This window comes from Brienomyrus brachyistius, chromosome 14 (genome assembly GCF_023856365.1).
Source record: "Brienomyrus brachyistius isolate T26 chromosome 14, BBRACH_0.4, whole genome shotgun sequence".
Lineage (NCBI taxonomy): Eukaryota > Metazoa > Chordata > Actinopteri > Osteoglossiformes > Mormyridae > Brienomyrus > Brienomyrus brachyistius.
This window is the reverse complement of record NC_064546.1, coordinates 15,075,543-15,099,426: the sequence shown is the minus strand read 5'-3', so window position 1 is coordinate 15,099,426 and position 23,884 is coordinate 15,075,543. Positions and strand designations below refer to the sequence as shown.

Here is a 23,884-nt window from a genome sequence, read left to right as displayed (position 1 = left end):
TATATATATAACATATATATATACAGAAACTTGAGGGCTACAAAAGGGTACGGTCTTTTTTTTTTTGAGAGTACTTGGGCTGAGCCTGGGGCTGCTGGTGAGACTGCATTGACTTTTTGAGCCGTTTGCATTTGCAAGGCCAAAGCACATACAGTACAAGCGAGACCCAGGCGGGATGAGGCTCCTTTTTGGTTTTTGGCTGGGTTCACTTGTTCATCTCTGCTGTTGAAATTGAAGCCGCCCCCCCCCCCCCCCACATCCCTGTACTTTCTGTTAGCTGTACCCAAGTCCTCTCAAAAGCAGTTTACGGGGTGACAATACACTAAACCTCGATTTTTCTTCTTTCCTTTTCATATTTTGCGTGGAACATAACTGGACCAACAGCGAGAGGAAAGTTTCTCTCGAAAGGGAAAAAAGGTAAGGAATGAAAAGGGGAGACACCATACACAGAAATTCGATGACATCTGTTCTCTATTAAGATGTTTGTTTACAAGCCGAAGTTAAACATAGGGGGAGGAAAATGGAGTTTGAGAAGTGCCGTTACCCTGTGTGTCATTGTGCCGGAAGCGCTTTGTAAAAAGGGGAAGGGAAAATACGATATCTGTCGTGTCAAAATGTATCGCGTCATAGTCCGAGCAGCGCGATACATTTTGTAGCATCCGTGCGGAGAACACAGCATGCGGCGACGCCGATTTAGCTCTTGTGGCTAAAAGGTGCAGAGAAGACAAAATCGGTATCGGTCCGCGACCGTGTTGACCGCTTCAACACCCCATGGTTGAGTGTAGCTCATTGTTTAGACTGCCTCGAAACCCAATGTCATGTCTGTTCATTAATTTTGTATTTTAGTTTTGAGATTCAGTCGGTGGGTGAGTCGGTTACACTCTTTCCATGAGGGCCGATGCCGTCGGCGCGGTTCCTTTGTGGTAGGTGAAACGGACGGGAAACTGACCTAGCCCACCTGCGTTTCCCGAGTCGCACTCCTCCAGGTCTTCGTCATCGCTGGAGCACTCGGCTGATGATACAATGTCATCTGATGTCTGACAGAAAGAGAGGAAATGTTTGATCCTAGAGACGAGCCCTGGGGTAACACCTCTTTTGGTCATTATTGTTTGACCTCATAGAGGGAGGAGGGTGAAGATAAGTGTGGAGCCAGGCCTGGTGCTGTGGAACACGGAGAGGGGAGAGAGCCAAAAGACTCACATTTACGTCAACAATCAATAAATCAATCAATCAATCACTTTTATTGTCACATCACATCACTGGTACACTGGTACAGTACATGTGAGTGAAATTCTTGTGTGCCAGCTTCACAAGCAGTAGTGGTGTACAAAATATACAAATACAAAATATATATATATAAAATAAATATGCACATGAATGAATATGAATACAAAATATATGTGTGTGTACGTGTGTGTGTGCGTGTGTGTGTATATATATATATATATATATATATATAAATATATATACACACACACACACACACACACACACACACACTGGCCACTTTATTAGGCACACGTGTCTAACTGCTCGTTGACACAAATTACTGATCAGCCAATCACATGGTGGCAACTCAATGCATTTAGGCATGTTGACATGGTCATGATGAACTGCTGCAGTTCAAACTGAGCTTCAGAATGGGGAAGAAAGGTGATTTAAGTGACTTTGAACGTGGCATGGTTGTTGGTGCCAGACAGGCTGGTCTGAGTATTGCAGAAACTGCTGATCTTCTGGGATTGTCACGCACAACCATCTCTAGGGTTTACAGAGAATGGTCCGAAAAAAAGGCAATTATGTGCGGTATGGAGAGCATAAAGTGTCGAAGTGTCGAAAAAATGTCAATGATGTGTCTATGAAGTAATAGTGGTCAGTGTTCAGTAGTCTGATGGCCTGATGGAAATAGCTGTCCCTTAGCTTGCTGGTTCAGGACCGGATACTGTAATACCTTCTGCTTGACGGAAGTAGTTTATCTCATTATGATGAGGTACAGACAGCACAATGAGAAGAACCACTTTCTGCTTTTGCATTCTCCTTCCTGAAGGCTTTTCACACTGGTCCACCTTGGGCACGAGTATGAGAATGTGGTTAGGATGTCAGACTCTGGTCACCCTCAACCTACAGTAATGTCAAAAGGGAGGATGGGTTTAAGTGTATAGTTACTGTGACCATGCTTCAAAGGAAGGTGCTGTCTACCTGTCATCTGCCCCATCCCATGAGTCGTAATTTGCTTTGCTTTTCAGTTTGCTCACCCCTTATCCATCCCCACGGTTTCCTCTCCACTGTGCCGAGCCTGGAGATGGGAATCTATAATTGAAACCTGCCATGTATCGCTGTCCTATATTAGCTGGCCCGCTTTCCTCTTGTGACCATCAAGATAAATGATCCCGTTTCAGCGTGCCTCTAGGAAGACGGACCAGTTAGACCATCGTCCTTGTGGCAAACAGCCCACAGTGATGACTTGGCAAGTATGGCTGTAACAAACTCCCAAGGTTTTCCAGCTTAGAAAATGCATTTGCCCATTATGAATAAAAGAAACGTTCCAGTCCCCTACATGTCACATGGCAAAAAGCACTATACTTCGATAGTGATGACCATCCATACATCCATTTTCCAAACCGCTTATCCTACTGGGGGGCACGAGGCACCTACTGCAGGGCATGAGGCAGGGAACATGGGGGGCCAGCCCATTGCAGGGCACACTCGCACACCAACTCCTATGGACAATTTAGCAAGTTAAATCAGCCACAGCATGTTTTTGGACTGTGGGGGGAAACCGGAGGAAACCCCACGACGACATGGGGAGAACATGCAAACTCCACACATGTGACCCAGGTGGAGACTCGAACCCGGGTCCCAGAGGTGTGAGGCAACAGTGCTAACCACTGCACCACCATGCCGCCCCAGTGAATATCTCTTGATCCAAAATTGTAATAGAGGAAGCGATGGGAATGTCATGTAGATAAGTTGGTAAGTGTACGTGTGGGCATTTTTGCTACAGTACAGGCCCTCTAGATGTCTCCTATGTTTGGATCAGGCAAGGGGAAAAGTAAGATAAAGAAGGTTGCAGCCAGATTAAGGGTTGGTGCTTGATTTAGGATCGGCTTTTGTGAATCTCTGTCTGTATTTTGGCATGTTTTGGTGAGTTTTCCTAAGAAACTGTGTCTGGTAAATGAGGCAGTGTAAAAAAAATATTGCAGTTCCAGTTCCCAGAAGATGACAGCGGAAAGTATAGCGAGGGCCACGTAGGCTAAAACCTGTCATACTTGTCAGACAGTCTGTTACAGTGTCCGTGACACAGTCATACTTGTCAGGCATGCTGTAATGTGGCTGTCTAAGAGAGTATGTCTGTGTGTGATAACTGTGACAAGCGTGACATTGCGTGAAGGAGAGGTTGATGGTGCATGTAATACAGTTTGGCAGTGTGTGATGGAAAATTTAATACGGTGTCCGAGGGGTATGCCTTTGTGTAAGAATATCAGTATGTGAGAGGTATGGCTGTGTGTAAGGAAGAGTATGATGGTGTGAGAGGTGGAAGGTATTTTGTGATTGAAGGTGTATTGATGTGGAGTTTGACCTCTCTGTGCTGGTCTTTGTTTAGGTACATGTGTGTAGGCACAGTCAGCAAAGTAACTATTGTATGTGGTGATTTTTGCAGGACATTAGGGTTGGTCAGCAGGTGATGGCTGTATAGTTGCCTTGATCAAGGGTGGTGCCTTGTGTGGTCTTGGCGGCCTCTGTGTAGTTTGGGCTCTTGAAGACCTGGGTGCCTTGGGGATGCTTGTCTAGCTGTAAGTTCCTGTCTATGTCTGATGATTTTTGGCGTTCAGCAGTGTAAGTTTAATTGTGGACTTGGAGCTGGTGATGTTGTGCTGGTGCACTGTGTGGTGGCTACTGGGTCTAGGTAATATGTTAGTTTTGGGTGTCATACCAAATCTGCATACACTTCCTCAGTTGTCCCCTGCCCTTAGTACATATGCAGGACACTCTTCCCTGAAGTCTGGCCAACCACTTCAATAAAAAGAGAATCCCTACACAACACACCAACACCCTAACAACACACCACATAAGAGCTACACAGAACAAGTGACACCTCCCATGCTGAGACATTCCCCCAACAGCATGACCACTACCATAATCAAAACTGGTATTTCGCCAAATTAAAGGCCACCAGTCGAATAATTAAGACTGAAAATCAGCCATTTCATATTGGTGGCTAATCATTTTTTTTAATTCATATGTTGATGACTAATCTAGAACCAGAACCCACGATCACTGCTAAAAAAAAAAAAACTCAAACGAGTACAACTACCCTCAGGTACCATCACCTATGACGTCTCCCTGTCAGCTCCTGCTACTTGTGTTGGCTCAACTTTTGCAGAGTCAGCCCTAAATGTGGGTGCCGAGACAGAAATGTCTTGTCAAAATCAAAACTTCCTACTGTTCACAAATAAAAGTTCACAAAATACTGTGAGGCTCAGGCTTTTTCTGACATCCTGAGATAACAAAAAATGAATGCGTATGCATTAGCCTGAAGCAGCTACCACGGAACCCTGCTGACTGCACATTCTCTTCCCCAAGAGACCACCAAGACCCAGTTTGTCTAACTGATCCAACGACTAAAACACAACCAACCAACATAAAGCACCGCCAACTAACATGTTTAAACAAGTTGTATCTCATGCCTATAAACTTTTGCACCAGAAATGAAAATCATTCTGGCAATTCAACAGTTTTGGCAGAAGTTACATGAAAAGTACTCAAAAGCCGCAACCAATAGGTGAGGCTTACAGTTCCTTCATTGGCAGCTGGATTGTACTTTGAAGAAATAAAAAAAACAAACTCATAACAAGAGTAGCACAGATAAACATTCGAATGTGAGGGATTATAGAGAGAACAGTAAACACTGTGCTGACTATCGTGAGGCAGTAAGTAAAGATGGAGTAGAGAGTAAGACAGAGCTTTCCTGGATGCCACATCAGTGTGACATGGACTGAGTAGATGTATCAGTCATACTCAAAACAGGGTTTGCTCGAAAGGTGCCATCTGATCTGTAGGAAAAAGAACAAACAAGCACGATATTCAAAGGGAAACCACAGATGATAGTGTGTCGTTTGTCGTCTCACGTGGCGATTCTGATAGACGTGGAATTCTGGCCAATGCCAAAAATAGAACCGAATGGGGCTGTAGGGCTGTATAGAGATGCACACATCAATGGTTTATTCAGAGATACTGCACAGCACATCGCACCATCATTTACATGACGTCCGTTGTGATCCAGTGGTGATGACTACTTGGCTCCTTGTCGGGACCTGATGAGGTATGATACTTCATTTTGCCTCCAGGATGTAAGCCAGCCTAAACTAAACTAAAGTGGTGGTCACTGCTGTGTATTACTATCAGAAAACATTCAAACATGGTTACATTTCTCTTTATCATACTGATTTCAGGCAAGGTCTACAGTGATTATAGGGACATTGTTAGTGATCTTGTTGCCAGTACATCCTTTGTATCCAATAAAGTATGTTTGTTGTGATATCTCAGAGTTACTCACCTTAGGACTTGTGGCATCAGTGATGGCAGTTTGGAGACTTAGGCCAGCACATTTATCTCTGCCTTGTTTTTGCTCATCCCAGACGTGAGTCACGTGACATTAAACCTTTAGAAAACAAATCTTCTCTAGCTGTCCCCACCAAGTCAGCGATATGCATGCAGAGCCCCAGGAACATACCGCTTGCATGTGCAAAAAAACCCAAGAGACTCTGGTTCCTTATACTGTAGATCATCTCAAGATGCTTGGTTCATGTGCATCTCAACCAAAGGACAGTCCTGACCTATTAGGTCATCACTGAGAGTGTCTTTTTCACTGTACTCCAGTGATTGTATGGGGATTCCCAGAGAACATATCCTTTCAGAATGTTTGTGACATTACAGATATACTTCGACTCCCAGAGGTTGATGAAAGCATTCATCTTTCATCATTGAAGGGAAGGTTTCCAGTTTGTGCCAAAAGAATACATCCCTGTGTCAGACAGTCTGCCCCCCCCCACTTGGGATGACCTGTGCCACTTGAGAGACAAGTGATATGTCCAAAACCACCTTTCTTAATTGAAGAGCTACAAGCTAGAGGTCCAACCACAGAATAACCAAACCAAGCAAACAATGTACTGACAAACTCATCCCCAAATGTGAGTAATGTCATATGGAACCAACCAAGCAGAGACACAAGCTCAGCCCCACCCCCTCCCATCTGCTGTTCTGCCTTTCAGTTTAATGATGTCTTCTCACCAGGAGCCATTCTCCTTATCCTGGCCTTCTAGGAAAACCCCTGAGAGTCACCTTCCAACTTCCTCTCCCTTTCAATTCTGAGACAGATGACTAAACCCAGTGGACTAAGTGACCGTTAAGGTAAATCTCAGGTTACAGACGGGCTTGTTATTTCGAGACAATTGAGTCCACTTCTTCTGTAATGTCCTGCCCTCAGGTTTCTGACCATCGTGGAGTTCTGCATAAGTTTTCTTGGTGTCAAGCAGGTCCCTAGGACCCTTAGACTAGAGACACAACTTCAGTACTGTTACTACTGGGGCACAAAAAACAGTCAATGTGCACAAAACAGTCAATAAGATGACATCCAGCATGTGTCACATGGAAAGCTCAACAAAGCACAAGAATTGAGCGACTTGGGTGAGCTAAATCTTAAATGGGATCGACGCGCCCTTTGTGCTGTAGGAAAGAGTCTGACCTTAAACAAATGGGAATGCAAATATGTGCTACCCGAGCACTTTAAACGCAGCTCTGTAGCTTTGCCTGGACCTGACCCCCCCAGCTATTCACATCAGGAATCTTTAGTGAACTTTGCGTACCTGGATGGTGGGGGAGGACCTGTGCTTGCGTGTGGTGGTGGTGGACATGGTGGTGGTGGTCTCGATGAAGGTAGTGGACATCTCGTGTGGAATAGAGGTGGTTGTGCCCGAGCCTGGCACCGAGGGCACCTCGCCCACTAGGCGCACGCTGCCATTGGTCCGGATGTTGGGGTTGCCTTCTGCTGCCATGGTCAGCACCTTCAACCCGTTGTAGTAGAGACCAGACAGTTGACCTTGAAACGGCCTCCCGCGGTCGCTTCCTCCTACAGTGATAGTGGCCTGGGTGTTGAAGATTGTTAACTGGCGGCCTGCAGGGAAAAGCAAGTGACAGCTTTGGACAGAGATTCAGACAGTGCTGTGGCCTCTCCCCCATTAAAGATGGCAAGTAAATGGAATATCACTTTATGGCGTGTTCTGAAGCATCAAAAGCGAGAAAAGATGACTACCTACAGTACGGCTCTGAAAGGAAACATGGTCTTTTGATTATAGCACAGACCACAGTGCACAGTCCAACACAGCGGTGCTTAAATACAGCATCTCACATGCTTTCACACACTACTTTTTATGTGTCAAGACAGCTTCCCCAGGGAGGACAACTCCTACTGGCATGATGTGAAAATGGCACAAACATTCATGCGTTTAGCATCACTAAGGGCACTTGGCATACATTCAGTGTTGTATGGATCGTTAAACGGACTTGAAAGTTTGTCACTAAGCACTAATTAATGTACTCTTTTAAGTCAAGGTACTGTAGCCCCTCTTGCAGGCTGAAAGTAGCAGGACTAGGCCTGAGTACTGAACTTTGGTACTTTTGTGGTACCGACCGAAATGCTCCAGTGTTCTATACTTTCTGGTCGGGATTCCTGGACTTACTCCATTTCAAGTTTATGCACAATTTTATAGATAGAGAGTATGGGTTAATCCATAAGACAAGAATGTGGCATGTGTTGGTGTGAAGGAATAGGTAGAATGGTGTATCTTTAGAGTCCCTTCGACTGAGGTTAAGGATCAATTTGTCATGCCATGGTTCTGAGTGTGATAAGGAATGACAGTCACAATACCAGTCAGAGCAGAAATGAACACATTCACTTATATGTAAAGGAACATTTTTTTCGCTTACTGACTCATACACCTTAGTCGAAAGCAACAGAAAGAAAAAAACGGCTCTGAAATTGAAGGTTACCTTTGTCCTGTAGCCATTCTTCAACTGGCCGGGTATATTTGAATGGGATTTTCTTATTTGCCATCTGAAGACGCTCAATATCACTGTTGCCTTTAAAAACAGTTTGAAAAAGTTAACTCCAGCAAATTTTATGTGAACAGATGCTTAACCATGTTTTAGTTCAGGTTAGAACCATATACTGTATAAGACCACTGACGTCTCAACATTACCACAGCACATTTCCAGAAATCCTTAATGTATTGAGCTCAGTTTATTATGTAAATTGCTATCTTGTCAGTCGTACTTATACTTCCGCATTGCTGTTTCACAGACAGAACTAGATGCTGTTTGAACGACAAGAACATATTCCCCAGATGGACCCGGCACCCCCCCCAATCTAATCCCTACTCGTCCCACACTCCTCCCCAGCCTCTACAATCTATAGCCCCCCTAAACACTCTCCCTACTTCTCCCAAAAAAAAAAAACAATATTAAAAGTTCAACTTTGCGTGTCTCGTTTCAGTGTAATTAGGTTCACCAGGTCTGTGTCTGTCCTTTCATGTGCCACCACAAGTCACACTGCAACAATTCTGGTACGTTTTGTCTCAGAATGAAATCAGTTCCAGACCTTGTCCTATACAAAGTTCCTGTTGAGAAAGATATGACAAATACTTTTAGAAATAACGTGCTAATGAGATCGTGCCAGTGGCTGCACTTTCTTTACTGCCACTGTGAGGCCCTGCTTCTGTTTTTGTGTGATTTGTCTAAGAATTTGACTAGATCCAGATCTTCACTCATACAATGTGCCTGCAAAGTATGAAAAAGGTCTGTTAAATACTTTTGCTAACAAGACGTGTCTGTAATGGTGGATTGATCCTGAACCTATATGTGTTTGCCGTCTGGGGAATACAGCTAGGTCAGATGAAAGGTGCAGATTTGATTTGGTTTCAAAAGGGACATATGGTGATGTGATTGTGCTGGGAGTGCCGACCCTGCTAGGAGACCTAGGGGCACCTAGGGGCCGGGCAGATGCCTGGGGGGTTTTGTTTGCAGGAGGTTTTTGCGCTGTCGGGTTACGCCATTTTCAAACCACTGACAGTCTGCTAGAGAGTTGGCATAAAAGAGCAAAGCCATGACTACAGGCTACAATCACCTATGTTTCGCCATTGGAAGAAGCAGACTGACAGGTGGATGCCGTCTTCATCACACCTGGTATTAAAATGTTATCTTCATGCGAGCTGTCGCTTATGCAGGGAGATGCGATCGGTGCGTAGGGCAGATGTTTTGCTGCTGAGGGATGGATCTTGTGTGGTCGTGTGGAGGCAAATTCTGAAGTACAGACACATAGCAGGTCTATAAACAAAGCTGGCTGCTTTTCATGCAGTTTACATATGTCTACATATTCAAGGCTGCATTTTTTGCAGACATATTTTGTGTTTGATTGCTATGAAATGGTGGGGGTTAACCGACCGCCCTTTACCACACATCAAGAGCCTGTAGGCACACATGGAACAGGTGTATGCGTTACCACAACAGGCTGGGGTCTTCCGTCACATTTCCGACTCTTTTTGTTTGCTCAGGTTTCACGAGGAAGCCATCTCACTACTGAAATTCAATCAGTGGCAACTATATGTGCCGGATGTCCTTCGGCCATATAGCTTTTGCTCCACACTCTTGATATGGTTTATACTTCCCAAATAATTGGCACTGAGCCATTTGTTTCTGTGATGAACGTCATTCCTTCGATTACTGTTAATCATCTGAGAGTGATGCGGTTTGATTACCGCTTCCCATATAAACAGACACGTCTGCTTTATTACCCTTTTCCATATATACAGTCCCAATTTACTGACTATCCCTCATTTAGATGGACACATCCGCCTGGATCAGCAGTCCCTGTCTAAACAGAGACATCTGCTTGGCATGCAAATTGTACCATCTGACAGGCAGGGCTGCCCAGAACCCTTGCCGAGACCCGATCGTGAAAAACACTCTGCTATTCATGACTTGTGCTGCCACAAAGCCCGTCTAAAAGTACATATTCTCAGCTTTGTACAGGATGAGGAGACCTTATTTGGGAGAGACCAATCAAATCAAACCATACAGTCATACTGCACCCCAGACCACAGCATGATAGAGGAACCTGGCAACAGATCTGGGGAGACTTCAGCATCTCTGAAGCTGAATGATATTGGGCCCCATCACTCACAGCAGGCTGGTTACCTTAGTGACACTCCGCTGGGAATAACGGCAGGCGCATCTCAGCGCTTGTAAGTGCCGGCTGCTGCAAACTTGAGCGGGTAGACAGCATCTCTGTGCTATGCCAAGCAGGGAGATGTTTGTGCATTATCAAAATATTTAAATACCAGGGAAATAGCTGAGAAATCTTGAGTGTGTTATTTCCTTTCATTTCCATGAGGTGCCAGTCTAGAGATTGTCTCTAATTTATGTGTGGCGTTCAAGGGATGTTGTGTCTATAGGATGGTTCCAAATTTCCATGCAAACAAGGTATTCCCAGGATTGTGCAAAGACATTTAAAAATTCCCCAGGCTTCTTCATATAATACAAGGTGGGGAAAAACAAAGGCAGGGTGAGGTACAGAGTCTGGGGCAAAGAGACAAATAAGTCCAATGAGAGGAGATGCTCAGCATGATGTACACGTGTTTCTCCTTCAAATGACCGTAGGCGTCTTTTAGGGCTGACTGATCAAAGCCCTCAGCAGCACGGATGGGGCTGAAGATGATGGACTTCACAAAATCAAGATGAGACTCATAGTCTGACTTGTGCACCAAACAGGGAACATCACTTACAGTATATCCATCAAACATGACATGTGGATGGCCACATCTCCACTGCCAGTGTTGCTAGGGTTTGAGATCTTTTGCAAAGTCCAAGTCAAACAATACAAAGCTACAGTGGGCTCCGGTCAGTTTTCCGCCTTTGTGTCCACATTGGTGTTTTTGCCCTTCCTCTGGGAGGACAACTCCTACTCGCACCCCCATTTCAGAGGCATTTCCAGAATCATCTTCATATACTGCCTTCACAAAGAGGGGGAACATCTGCACGCTCCCATATGTTCCCATGTGATTTTGGAGTGAGCCTGGCTGATTGCACACTGCCTGACTCCGGGATTCATTTGCACTTCATTTGAAAGCCTGAGCTACTGTTAATTGGAAACTGGCAATTATGCCGACTGCCATTTTTCAACGACACTCAATTATGGCACACATTTAACAGGTATCTTGGCAAGGATGGCCCCCATTTCCCCTCCAGCTGTTATACCTCATGTCAAACGTTTAAACAGGATGCCAGGAGCGGCATCGTACTCCTGTAGGGGGAGAGCTGATTTTTCTTCATCCTGGCTGTGGCACAAGGATGATAACCCAATGAGTCAGAGTGCATCTGAACTCAACTGCATTGGGGGGGTGGGAACAGCATTAAATGGAGATGACAATCTTCTTGACGTATGTATCGAATAAATTCACCATCCGGTGTGAATACAGCTCTCACAATTTGAATGTATATATTTCACAAGCTCCTGTATCTACTAATTTCCAGAAATCCACCTGCAAGGATCACGGAAATAGAATACAAATTCATTGCTATTCTTGTATGACAGGCTGTATATTAAAAGAGTTGATGCTGCATTATTGCAAGGGAAATGGGCTGGGTCAGCATACAAGGCTTGCATGCTGAAAGCCGCAGTGCTCCGCTGAGCCACCCTTGCAATCCACAGACACCTAAAGAGTTGAGACTCAAATGTTTCCCAATAGGCCAGGCTGGCAGGGGGACACTGATATAGACATGCTAACGAACCAGAAACGGGGCACAGATGTTTGACGCTGCTAAAACGATGCTAGAGACGTGGTGTATCGAGGGACATCGCTGCGCCTCGTTTACCACTCTCCAAGGTCAGTAGATTTGTTCACATGATGCTTTGAGAGGTCAAACAAGGCTTCCATCAAGTCACATACTCTGCTGGATGTCTCATTCCACTGATTATAAATAACTGGTCATGTACCTGTTAGCAGCCCCTGTAGCACTAAAAGACAGGAGAACTCGTGAAGCTTTCCCTATGCCTCTAACAGAGGGTCAAGGTAGTGTCATCTGAAGGACCAGGCGGCGCTTCCAGTGGTTCTGGAGAGACACTTCAGGAAGGAGTGTTGCATCCAAGCTTGTTTATGGCTCTTCTTAGGCAGCAGCAGTTCCTGACTCACGCACTTCCCGATTCATACACTTTCAGAAGCATCAAAGTGGCACTATTCACCGTGAAACCTCACAAGCTGTACGATCTCACTGATTGACCCTGAAAGACATGCACCTTCTTTTTAGAGATAAACACGTAATCGTCAAACAGACATATGCACGGCTTAACAGCAAAGTGTTTATGTTGCACCACACGCCATCCCTGAGCTTTCAGGCATTTCCCCATGGCCCACAGGCTTGCACTCTGAGGCCTTTCATAACTTTGCAGTGACACGTGAGACTGCAGTACAGCTGGTGACTGATGTGCAAGCAGCCTGATAGGCAGCATGTGAAACAGCCCTGACATATGCGAATAACCACGAACTACAATTTAAAGTCAGATTACTGTGTCTACAGTTACACTTCTATAACTAAAGCACAGAGAACTTACTCTCTGCACAATGTTATGTTAGAAACAGGGTCACATTCAAGGCTTTCAGGAACAGTCAGGGAAGTTTCATACGAGGTGTTAATCACAGGGGCCCATTTGCAATGTCTTCATCTACATTCTGCACCTCTCTTCATGTCAGAGAACATGAAACAAGGGCTGGTTATTGACCAAAAACAGACTCCTCACAGTATAAATGAGCACATTAAGTGAGGAGATCGGATCCCTGAATTCCAATTCATATTTCAGTTTTACATGTGCCGTTACGATCTGCACAGTGTGCAACTGATGTATATTTCGCCATGATGGGTGTCCACACGGATTGTTTGCATGCAGCCAAGATTTTGGGTCTAGCAGGCTTTTCGTGTGTCAGTGAGTGTCGACTTTGCATGCGCAAGGAAATAGACAGTGCATGTCGAGGTGTTTCCAGTAGGTGGCATTACTGACTTTCACAGAGCAGAGTTCAATAAAGAAAGAGTAGAAGAAGAGTTCTTGTATTATGGACACCTTCGGTGATCAGCAATGTGACAAGGTACGGAAGTACCTGCATATATATACATTAGCATCATTGAAAGAGCAAAAAGACCAAAGCTTCATTCAGCCCAATAAGACAACATCTGGTCTGGTGGAATATCATCAGTGTTCTCATGCACGGATAAATACACACAAGAGTCCATGATGGCATAAAGTATGAACTAGGCTTAAGGACCCAGCACACTGATGAGGAGAGTCCTTGCTCAGCCAGAAAGAGCCATAACAGCCATCTGATACCTCATCGGCCTGTATGAGTGATCCGAAAATTAGAAAGAAAGCTTCTTCTGCTAATTAATACCTATGGTCATTTCTTGACTGAAACAGAGTGGTGAGATTAAACTTTTCAGATGGGTATTTGTTTCGGTTCTGATGGTGGATTAGCAGCATATATTGTGCAGCAGGCCAGACTGACAACATTTTGCTGAAATGGCTAGCATGTGACGGCTCACCTGTTGGGAAGTGCTCATTGATGGCCCAGTTGTCCACCTGCAAAGTGGCGTTGCCCCCATTCCTGGTGAAGCGCACCACATGGTACTTTCCATCGTTCACCGGAACGCCAGTTTCCTTCACGCTAATGTCGATGATCCCAATGTTGAAGGTGACGCCAATTTTGCCTTGCTCCTGAGAAGGTAGAAACAGGTTAACTTCCAGCAGCCATACCCTACAAACACTTCAGCCGCATGTGTCTGGATTTCAAGGTCACACAGGTTGCAGCCTCATGACACTTCTGACCCTCGCCTTTGTTCCCCCTAGAGGACCCTCATGTGCTCCCCTGAGACCTGTGACAAACTCGTTTGCTTAATTAAAATTGCTCATCACTTATCACTTGCCTTTTGTATCAAATAACTTGCCTCATTGATCTAAATGAGGCAGAAAATGCAAGCCTGATCAATGGCACTAAAGAAAACAGCAGCGATAAGGAAAATTAATGGTCCGCCCCCACGTATTCACAGAGAACGCAAAAGACATAGCCAATCAAAACATTCATTTAGGAAATTTTCATTTCAATTATTTACTTCACAATCAACCACTTGGCTGTGGATTTGACCTTCCAAAAAGTACACCGCTTAGAAATGCCCCTCACCACACAAGGCGGGAGGTAACTGGTAATTTATTATAAGGTCAAATTTAACGCTGAACTGCAGCAAGAAGACCAGATGTTATGTAAAATGATACACAGTGATACAGACTAGGTGTTCTCCACAGCTAATGCAGCTCAACCGAGGCTAAAATTCATTATGTTTCAAAATTTTCCATTGACTTTCTTGGTTGTATTTCAGACTCCTTTATACTGTACAACCCATCGTGGAAGATTGTTTCAAAAGAGAAATATTATACTAAACAAAAAAAAAACATGCACTGAAAAAAAATGGATTGGACACCTGTTAAAAATCAAGAACATCTGTGCAGTACGACTTTTAAATTTTCTCAGTCACAAAAGACAGACATCATTGTCATTCACTGCATTCGGTTTGGACTGGGTACTAAAGTTGTGTTTGTAGAAGACAGAAGGACACAAAATGATGGCACCTCATCATTATTCTTCCAGTAGTCTAGGTCTTGAGAAAGGTTTCCAACAAAGCATTTCTTCTTCACTCATGTTAAGTGATATGGAGGTGTCTGTGGAGTGATAAAACAGTGTATCCCATCGGGATGTGAATCAGTGAGTCAGTGGCACCAGAAAGGATGTGTTCACAGAGTTTTATAGATTTCTTTTTTCATAAAAGGCTGGTAACTCAAACTGCCCTCTTAAAATCTGTGCTTCCTTTCAAGTGTACTTGAACTTGTCTGTGATGGCTGGTCTGGAGATTTTGTTATGTCCCACCTTCTTTCCTGCCTTTCAGCCATTCGGACACCACCTGGCTAATGGCCCCCATGTTGCACATCACGTCCTGCAGCCACGGGCAGCAGTGGGTCGTAAATGTGCCCCATGAAAGTTACACATCACCATGCTGCAAATCTTTCAGCGCCGATGTGGGTAAGGCACTGGTCTCAAGTTCATTTGGAAGACTTGTCGTAGAAACAGACCAACGTTGCTTATGCCAGTTAGATGTCGACAGCCTGTAAATGAGGCCCAATTCTGAGGGATAAGGCCTCTTTCTGAGGGCCGCCAGGAGGCAGGCAGACTATGTCATTGTGCTTGGCAAACCATTCATACAATAAATTCAAACATGCTACGTTACACAACCGTGATACATCAGTCACCAACAGGCCTAAGTTGGAAGGTGTGAAGAAAAAAATAAGAAAATTACAAGGCACTTTATATAAATTTTATAAATCTGATGCCTTTACAGTGACACAGATGAATGAAACCTTTCGGCATACAGCATAAAAAAGCATAATATTTAATACACTGGATACACAGCCAGTTTTAACTGCACCTTACACAGTTTGAGACATTTCACTGCAATGGTAAGAACAGAAACAGTTTGTTAATTGATTTTTGGTGAACAGAACAGAGGTGGAAATATTTGTAAATTTCTAAAATGTAAATCATGGGGGATGTCACGGCATTAAGCTTTTATTAAAATATCTGTAGAATATGTTGAGTGAGCTGTGAGAATGACCAACTGAAGGCCTTTATGAGAGCCAGCAGGCCAGGCCCTGGTGAGCATGCTGATTAACTGTGGCATTTGTTGCACTCAGAATAAGATGGTGCTTTCTGCTTAATTTAGGTAGCTGAGCTGCCTAAACCCTCTGAGGTCTAAGGGTAGGGAACACATTTTCACTGACTGGGCGTGGTCACATATTTCATTCAATATCATAAATTTAATTGATGGCAAATAAATTATTTCTTATACATTGATTTTGGCATTAAACTCATCTTAATCTTAGTGTACTTTGTAAATATGTCAGATTTATGTGAAGTTTGTAATTTGACATCAAAGTATAGACATTGCAAAATGCAGTTTGGAACACTTGCAGAAACATTATAAAAGTACATACCAAGCAATAGTGGAAGTTTGTGTTGATCCCAGATATCTGATCATCAAAGTCTTGGCTACATGAAGATGACTAAATGGTGTAGTTGCAACATTCAGTTGGATAAATAAATAAGAAAAATCTAGCTCATGTCACTATTTCTGGGCTCCTTTCATTGAATATGTAGCAGCTTTCATGCACAAGGATGAGCCATTTACACCTGGTCACCCCCCCCCCCCTTTATGGCGCTGGTTGGGGTGTTTCTGGATCGTGTTTCACCATTGGATTGTTCATCAAATTACCATGCGAATGCGATTTGAATACACGGAAATGTGGCTATTTATAATGCGAATAACGATCTTCAGGTGGGGGGCGGCGAAAGGTGACATGGTTTACTTTTTTGCTGATTTAACCTAATTTTAAAAACTTTAATACTTCCGACAATGGACGTTTTAAAAAGAAGACAGATTACGGATTTTTAAAAATGTTTTTACAATAAGATTTCAGCGAGTTATGAATACATGAGAAAGATACGCGGCATCAAAGGTGCCATCGACTCCAGAGGATTAAATAGGCAGTCCACTGTTCAGAAGTGCCAGTGAAAATTAACCTCTGATCCATACATAAACTCGGGAGCTCTGACTCCAGATCAGTGTCGGCAGATAAACTGCAATGACTTTAATGAGTCATTTCCCACTGGGATCAGTTGTGGCGTCAAAAGTCACGAAAACCAGAGATAGGGACTCGAGTTTGTAACTTGAACAAGTTGCACTTAAGTGAGGCACACAGTGACCTGAGATTTGACTTGAAACTCATTCTCAAAAGACTTGAGACTCGAAATTTGGGACTCATGAGCAGTAGCTTGAAATTATTATTTTTTTGGTCATCTATATGCCAAAAAGTACTGGGTGGCTAGCAAACGCAGTAGTCAGTATTTTTGCATGCACTTTCTAAGTATTGCATTTCTAGAGAGTGCTCGAACAATGATGTGCTTTTCCCCCATTATTTGATCTCCCTCAGTTAAAATTACTAAGAAAATAACTTAAATTAAATTAAATTAATTTAAAATAAATTAAACATTAGAAGTTTTTGCAGTATTTGCCCAATTTAGCTTGTTTTGTGGAAAAAGAACGATGATGGATTTTGGTCACTGGACCCTTATGAAGGCATAAACATTGGTGTCAGCATATTTTGAGAGGTGAGGGCTTTGCTATGTAACCCCTGCATACAGGGTTTCATTTTTCTGCGGTTTACTCTGGTCCATATTATTTTGATTGGGAAATGATTTTAAATGGGTATTAAGTTTTATATTTTTATGATGTTATTTGTTGTAGCAAGCTGCAAGGACTTGACTTGGGTTTGTGACCAAAGACTTGAGACTTGAGTTGGACTTGAAAAAATGACACAAATGACTTGTGAGCATCTCTGATAAAAACACTGGCCAAGAACTTCAATGTTAAATACAGCTATGTGGTCATATTGTTTACCTAGAGTAAACTCTGAGGTTATGTTTACAGATGTTTACGCAATTGTATTTAAAAACAATGATGAACAGGTAGACAGAATTTATGTCAAGCACTGTCATGTGATGGAGGCGCATGTGATATTTCCAACATCATGACACTTGCTGCTAGATATCAGACACGTACTGTTAGCCACAATACAAATGATGGAGCGGTGTGTAATATCTTTTCATTTACAGTCACCCCTCACCACTTTGCACTTCGACTTTTGCGGCTTCACTCTATCGCAGTTTTTTTGTATATTAATTAAAAAGTTGATCGAGACAGTGAAAATGATCACTACGCATCAGAAGCATCTTTGCTTTTTATAATTAAATGTACAATAATAATTATATATTTAACGTCTAATATGTCTTATTTTCTCTTATTTTGTCTAACATATAGAGTAATACGAGTGTAATTGTCATGACTTGCCTGTACGATCCTCTTGTGTGCCACGCCCCCTCATTAAGCACGTGTGCAGCCCTGATCGTTACCAGCTGTTTCCTGTCAGTATGTTTTGTGCGGTGTATTTACGTCCACGTCAGAGTCTGTAACCACAGGTCTGTCATTGACGTTTTGATGTTACGTGTTCCTGTGTCCTGCATTTGGAGTCATTCCAAATTAATCCTTCAATCCTGATTCCTCGTCTCCCCATTCCTTATTCCTTGTTCACCAATCATAACAGTAATGGTCGCTACAGGATGTTATTTCATGTCTAAGAATGTTAAAAACCGTATTTAGGTTGTAAACAGGTTTTCTATGATATAACTACGAAAATATTCGATTTATAAATAAAGAATCCTGCTTTGCGGAAATTCACTTATCGCGGTAGAGTCTGGAACTGATTAACCGCGATAAACGAGGGCCGACTGTACAGGGCTCTTGGGGACAAAAAAAAAAACATCAGCAGCTTTTAAAAGATCAAAATACTCACATAACAGCAAATCACCACTGACAGGATTTTGTGTTAGATGGAGGAATCCCACCTCCTAAACTGTGATTAGGCTTATTACAAACTGTGGCCAGCAATTCTTTTGACTCCAAATCAAATACAGAATTCCCAATGGACCAGGACCAACTGCATCATTAAGAAGATGCCTCCTCTTATCCAAGCAGACAGACAGCAGGGCAGTAGATGGCTTTTAATTTTATATACTTTTATTTATTCGTGGTTGTATTTCAACGGTCAATCAACTGGATACAACAGCTGCCTGTCTTTAGGGACCAACAGTCTTTCAGTTAAATCAGTGGCCCAATTTTTTTCAGCATGGCATCATTCTGAAACAGTTCTCTGTTTAGATTATGAGATTCTAACACTAATTTAAGGGAGGATAAAACAACACAAGGATAATGCATGGAGCCTCTTCTGTGATAAAGGAGGACTGTTATCTGCGGTTCACTGGCGGAAAAGCTAAACACAGTCTGGAGTTCAGAAGACAGAGGCACAGAGCTCCACCTGGGACTGCACAAATTAAACTGAAACAATTTGTTCATCAAATGGAATCTTCTCTGCAGATATTTAATTTAATGTGCCGGTGAATACAAGCAAAGTAATTAAGGGAATAAAATAGCGACCATTCCGCTATTCATTTGGACGAGATCGAGGCTTGAATATTAAACACACTACCCCTCCCCAGCATTCATAAGAAGTGCCAGATCTACTGTGCTGTGAGGGCGTGACTGGTGATTAGAGACAGGTAAGATATGAAGGCACCAAACATCCGCAGCCTCTGGGAAATCTGACTCTAAGGTGGGCCAAACCCCCGAGAGACATGGGACAGCTGCCTGGTAAAATTCCCTCCCGCCAGTCTCCCATTGTGTCACACTGTTCACACTTGCGGTACCAAGAGCAGCATCCCAAAAGTGCTGCTCAGACAGGCATGCCAAGGTCACCCTGTCATCTCTGTTCCCTCAGTTCATGAAAGCACCAATGTATTTACTGAATTATGTATCTCCGTACACTTTACATCATATGACTTAGAACAGTGAAACGTCGGGGTGGACTTTTCTGAAGTGGAACGGCATCCTGCTGCAGCGAGAGTCTCTGAGGAGCAGAGGACCTGCTACATAAACAAATTCTTCACAGTGTAAATTCAGCTCATTTCCTTACAAGTATTCATTGTAATCGACAGACAGCATGTAACCTTACCGTTATTCATACGGAGCTCAATTTCATTGAGTACCTTCTGTAATTCTACACTCACAGCATTGTTACGTGTTGTGGCATTATGCTGGAACTGGTCGAAGCTAGATGACAAGGCTACTCACTCTCGGCAGAGTGAACACGCCCAAACCTAATACCCGACTCTGTCCGCAGCTGTAGCCTATTTGCAGTTCGTGACCTGATGTCAGATTTAGAAACCTGTTTCTCCTCAAAACAGCTGTCTCTCCCCTTTACCCCCCCCCCCCCCATGTTCACTCTCATCCCATCAGGCGCCCATGTTAAATGCCCCCCCTGGACCCAGTATAACTCAGTATACCCATAAGAGGATGTAGAGAGTCAATGTTTGAAATGCTTTAGAGGATGAGGAGCAGAGACACATCCTTCTTCAAACTGGGCTTTAATGTGGCCAGAGCAGAAGGCCCCAGGTCCATTCTGACCAACAATGTCCAAACCTGCAGCTCAATGGCACTCTGCTTTGAAGAAGTTTGAGAATAACGCTGACATTCTCTCTCAACAGACCCACAGAGGGGGATTCGTGTCGGTCACCTCAGTGCAGGCAGTGCTCCCAGTGAAACATCTCAAGGTTGTCCCTGGCACAGCACCCAGCAGCTTCAGATGAAGGGAAAACAACCGTGGCTGAGCAGAGGATTATGGGGATTTCAAAGGGATGGAACTAGTTCAGAGCCATCAAGGCTGATCAGCTGCCTGAGGCAAACAGCCTACAGTCTCAAGAGGGGTCCAGCAGTTTCATCTGTCTCACAGGCCCAGGGATGGAAGCACAACAAAAAACTACCAGAAAAAAAAAAAATACGATCGATTATATGAAAGAAAGAAAAAAAAGACCCTCACACAACACAGAATAAAGAAAGAAAGCAGACAAGGAAGATTAAGGGGTCACACAAGAAGCAAGCATGACTGTTATCTTCACAAGCGCAGATTAAACCATCAATAACTTTTATACTGAAGTCTACTCTCTGTTGTTTTGTAGGTATTTAATACACATTACTCTGTGACTACAGTTTTTATTAAAATATCATCTACACTAGTAATCATCCTCTCATTCAGTCTACACCTTTCAAATCTTGAGAGTATAATTGGGAGGTATGTTTACAAACCCATCTAGTGCAAACAATTTATTAAGGAAATAGTGTCTTTCTGCTCCAGCTGTTCACAGCAGCCGATCTGTAATCCATCTCTGGCAACATGACATCCAGATCACAAGAAGGAGATGATCACCCTCACCCTTAAGCCTGGATGTAGTCCCCAAAATTGGGTTCTCGCCTTCATTCAACTTGCTAACCCTATAACCATAGTGAAACAGATGCATTCATACCACAATGGATGACATATTTACGCAAGGTGGAACAAACACATGTAAAAATCAAAGCAACTCTAAGTCAGGTACATAGCACACAACTGCCTCTAGAACAACTGCAGATGGTCCAGTTTTCAAGCCCTTTGGCTGTGATGTGGGACTACCTTATTTTTATCTGCTTTGGATTCGGATTCATGTACTTTTGGCTAAATGCAGGCCTGCCTCACAAGTGGCATCCATCCATCCATTTTCCAAACCGCGTATCCTACTGGGTCATGGGGGGTCCGGAGCCTATCCCGGAAGCAATGGGCACGAGGCAAGGAACAACCCAGGATGGGGGGCCAGCCCATCACAGGGCACATTCACACACCATTCACTCACATACGCACACCTACGGGCAATTCCAGTTAGCCTCAGCATGTTTTTGGACTGTGGGGGGGAAACCGGAGTACCCGGAGGGAACCCCACGACGACATGGGGAGAACATGCAAACTTCACACACATGTGACCCAGGCGGAGACTCGAACCCGGGTCCCAGAGGTGTGAGGCAACAGTGCTAACCACTATGCCGCCCCACAAGTGGCATCCTTTTTGTGCAATTTTTTATTTAACCATTCACTAAAGTCCTATAGCTGAGCATAATATTGGATGAAACGACCATGAACCCCCCCCCCCGAGTGGTGCTGTTCACCACCTTCTGCACTTACACGTGTGGTGGCGTCACACTACAGGTTGTCCTTTCTCCATGTCTCAAATCAAGCCTGCAGACTTTGAATCCCAATCCCTTTTGGCATGAATAGAAGGTGGCAGGAGAGCGCGTCAGCTTCCACGGCTCGCTTTAATACACGGTGTGGAACCAGGACGGCAGCCAGTAAGATGCAATCTAAATGTTCTGAACGAGTCACATTCACACATGAATGGCTCTACAGAGGTGGGCTTCCTCGCTCTCTGTCGCTCCACTGCAGTCTCTGATTACTACACTGATGGTCCTCACTGCCACAACTCTGGCTCCTGCTGAAGACAATGGCCAGCTTGACACATGCTGCCACTCCTCTTTGCTCAGAGGTAATCTATGGCTGTAACTGCCTCTTTTTTTAGTTTTTAAATATAGTAGACTCCCTTGCATTGGCAAATCAGAGAAGCAGATTCTGACACACTTGCGTCTCGGGGCCAGGTGGGAGGGCAGCAGTTAGCATGGGCTGGCAGCAGCACAGAGCTCAGCCGTCACCATCTCAGCACGCTCAGAATTGAGATCCATCTTCCTCACTGTGAATTTCCCAGGCAGGGAGTCTACAGGCTCCTGCTGCCTCCAGGGGGAAAAGCCTTACTGTTCACAGTAAACAGTCGCTAGAGATTTGCATTTCAACATTCCTCCATTTACTTATTACAAACAGAAAATGTGTCTCCTCAAAAAGTATTTGCTTTCTCATAAGAGAAGTTCTCTGCTCACAGTCCCCTTTATTCAGTGCTATGTGGTCTGCAGATCAACACTGAGAACCAACCAAAGGAAAAACATAATTTTGGAAAATCCCCCACGTTGCAATCATGTTGAATACGGCCATAAAGACTAAATTGCTCCTCCATGTCCTATTAATATAACATATACAGAAATAGATTAATAAAATTCAATTAGTTTATTTAATTAACAGGCTACCCACATTCCACTATAAAAATCTCAGGCCAGGTTTTATCATCAGAATGATCCCCAGTGAGTCACTGGTGGAATAGCTGCAAGGTGCTTTTTTTAACAAGGTGCCTCCAAGAGATAAAAGGCCCATCCCGCCCCAAAACTTCTATAGACATGATGGATGTAGACGAGTCGACTGTACAGGGATAACAAAGGCAGCCCCTCCTCCTCACCCAAAAGCGACCGGCCCCCAGCAGCTGTAGGTGTCTCTTTGCCAGTCACCCAAGCCCTGAAGTTAGCTAGCACTAAGCTCCCAATATGACGACCTGGAGACAAAACATGCATGAGCCACTGGCCACAGGCTTAGTGTCAGTGCCCTGCTGACTACAGGTCACAGCAATATGGTGATTCATTCATTTACTCTGTCAGTACTGTGGTATCACTCTAAGGCTTCCCAATTATAAAAGCCCGCTGTCAAATATCACTGGCCTTCACAAATATCATCTTTCAAGCCTTTGACCTACACTCGACAGATGTTTCCTGCCAAAGATTGCCAGGATTACTAAATGCAAGCCTCAGTGCTCCTACAAGTGGCTCCCATATTAGAGGAAAGGCCCTAGCACAGGAGGTCACCAAGACCTCTAATTACAAAGAGAATGCCATCCCCAGTCACAGGACTGGCAGCTTGTGAAGCACAGGAGATACCCCAAAACGCAAGTCCAACACGTTTGCTAGTGTTCCTAAAGCTCCTCTTATTGAAGGGGACTATGGCTCAGTGCAAGGTCCTTTTATTCCTTGCAAACAAAGTTGTGCCAATTACCTTACCTTCTATGGCTACGGCATTTTTTTCTATAGCTTAAAGTCCAGGGTAAAGCCAGACAGCAGGGGAATGATGGAGGACAGCTACACCTCGGCAGCGCCAGACAGGGATGTGACCCCCTTGAGGGTTGAGATGGCTGAACGGTACCTCAGACAGCTCCCCTGGGCCACCTCTCCTGTAATTGGCCCTGTCAAAATGCCTCATCATTTAATAGGCTGATACTGGAGGAAGGCAAAGAGGCGGCATATTCAACTCCAGTAACAGTTTCCCTTGGATCCTTGCAGCTGTAATAGGCTCTTGTGGACCACTTGGCATACAGGGCTTTTATCCCCAGAACCC

The 23,884-nt window shown here is 44.0% G+C and overlaps 1 protein-coding gene and 1 long non-coding RNA gene across 15 annotated transcripts in view; one reads left to right on the top strand and one right to left on the bottom strand.

Annotated features, from left to right (window-relative positions):
• The window catches only part of LOC125707122 (neurexin-3a), a 146,796-nt gene that overhangs the window by 5,297 nt on the left and 117,615 nt on the right, over window positions 1-23,884 (bottom strand). For 8 of the 14 annotated variants that reach the window (XM_048974049.1, XM_048974053.1, XM_048974048.1 and 5 more), the window contains 4 exons: window positions 13,642-13,813; window positions 8,047-8,136; window positions 6,864-7,171; window positions 950-1,037 (listed from right to left, as the gene is read on the bottom strand). In XM_048974049.1, coding sequence (XP_048830006.1) covers window positions 950-1,037; window positions 6,864-7,171; window positions 8,047-8,136; window positions 13,642-13,813 — 658 coding nt within the window. The remainder of the gene's footprint in view (window positions 1-949; window positions 1,038-6,863; window positions 7,172-8,046; window positions 8,137-13,641; window positions 13,814-23,884) is intronic. The other 6 variants (XM_048974061.1, XM_048974056.1, XM_048974052.1 and 3 more) reach the window with 1 other exon arrangement.
• On the top strand, window positions 263-20,959 carry LOC125707128 (uncharacterized). The gene is made up of 3 exons (XR_007382190.1): window positions 263-417; window positions 15,037-15,170; window positions 20,301-20,959. It is a non-coding gene; the product is annotated as an uncharacterized LOC125707128 (long non-coding RNA).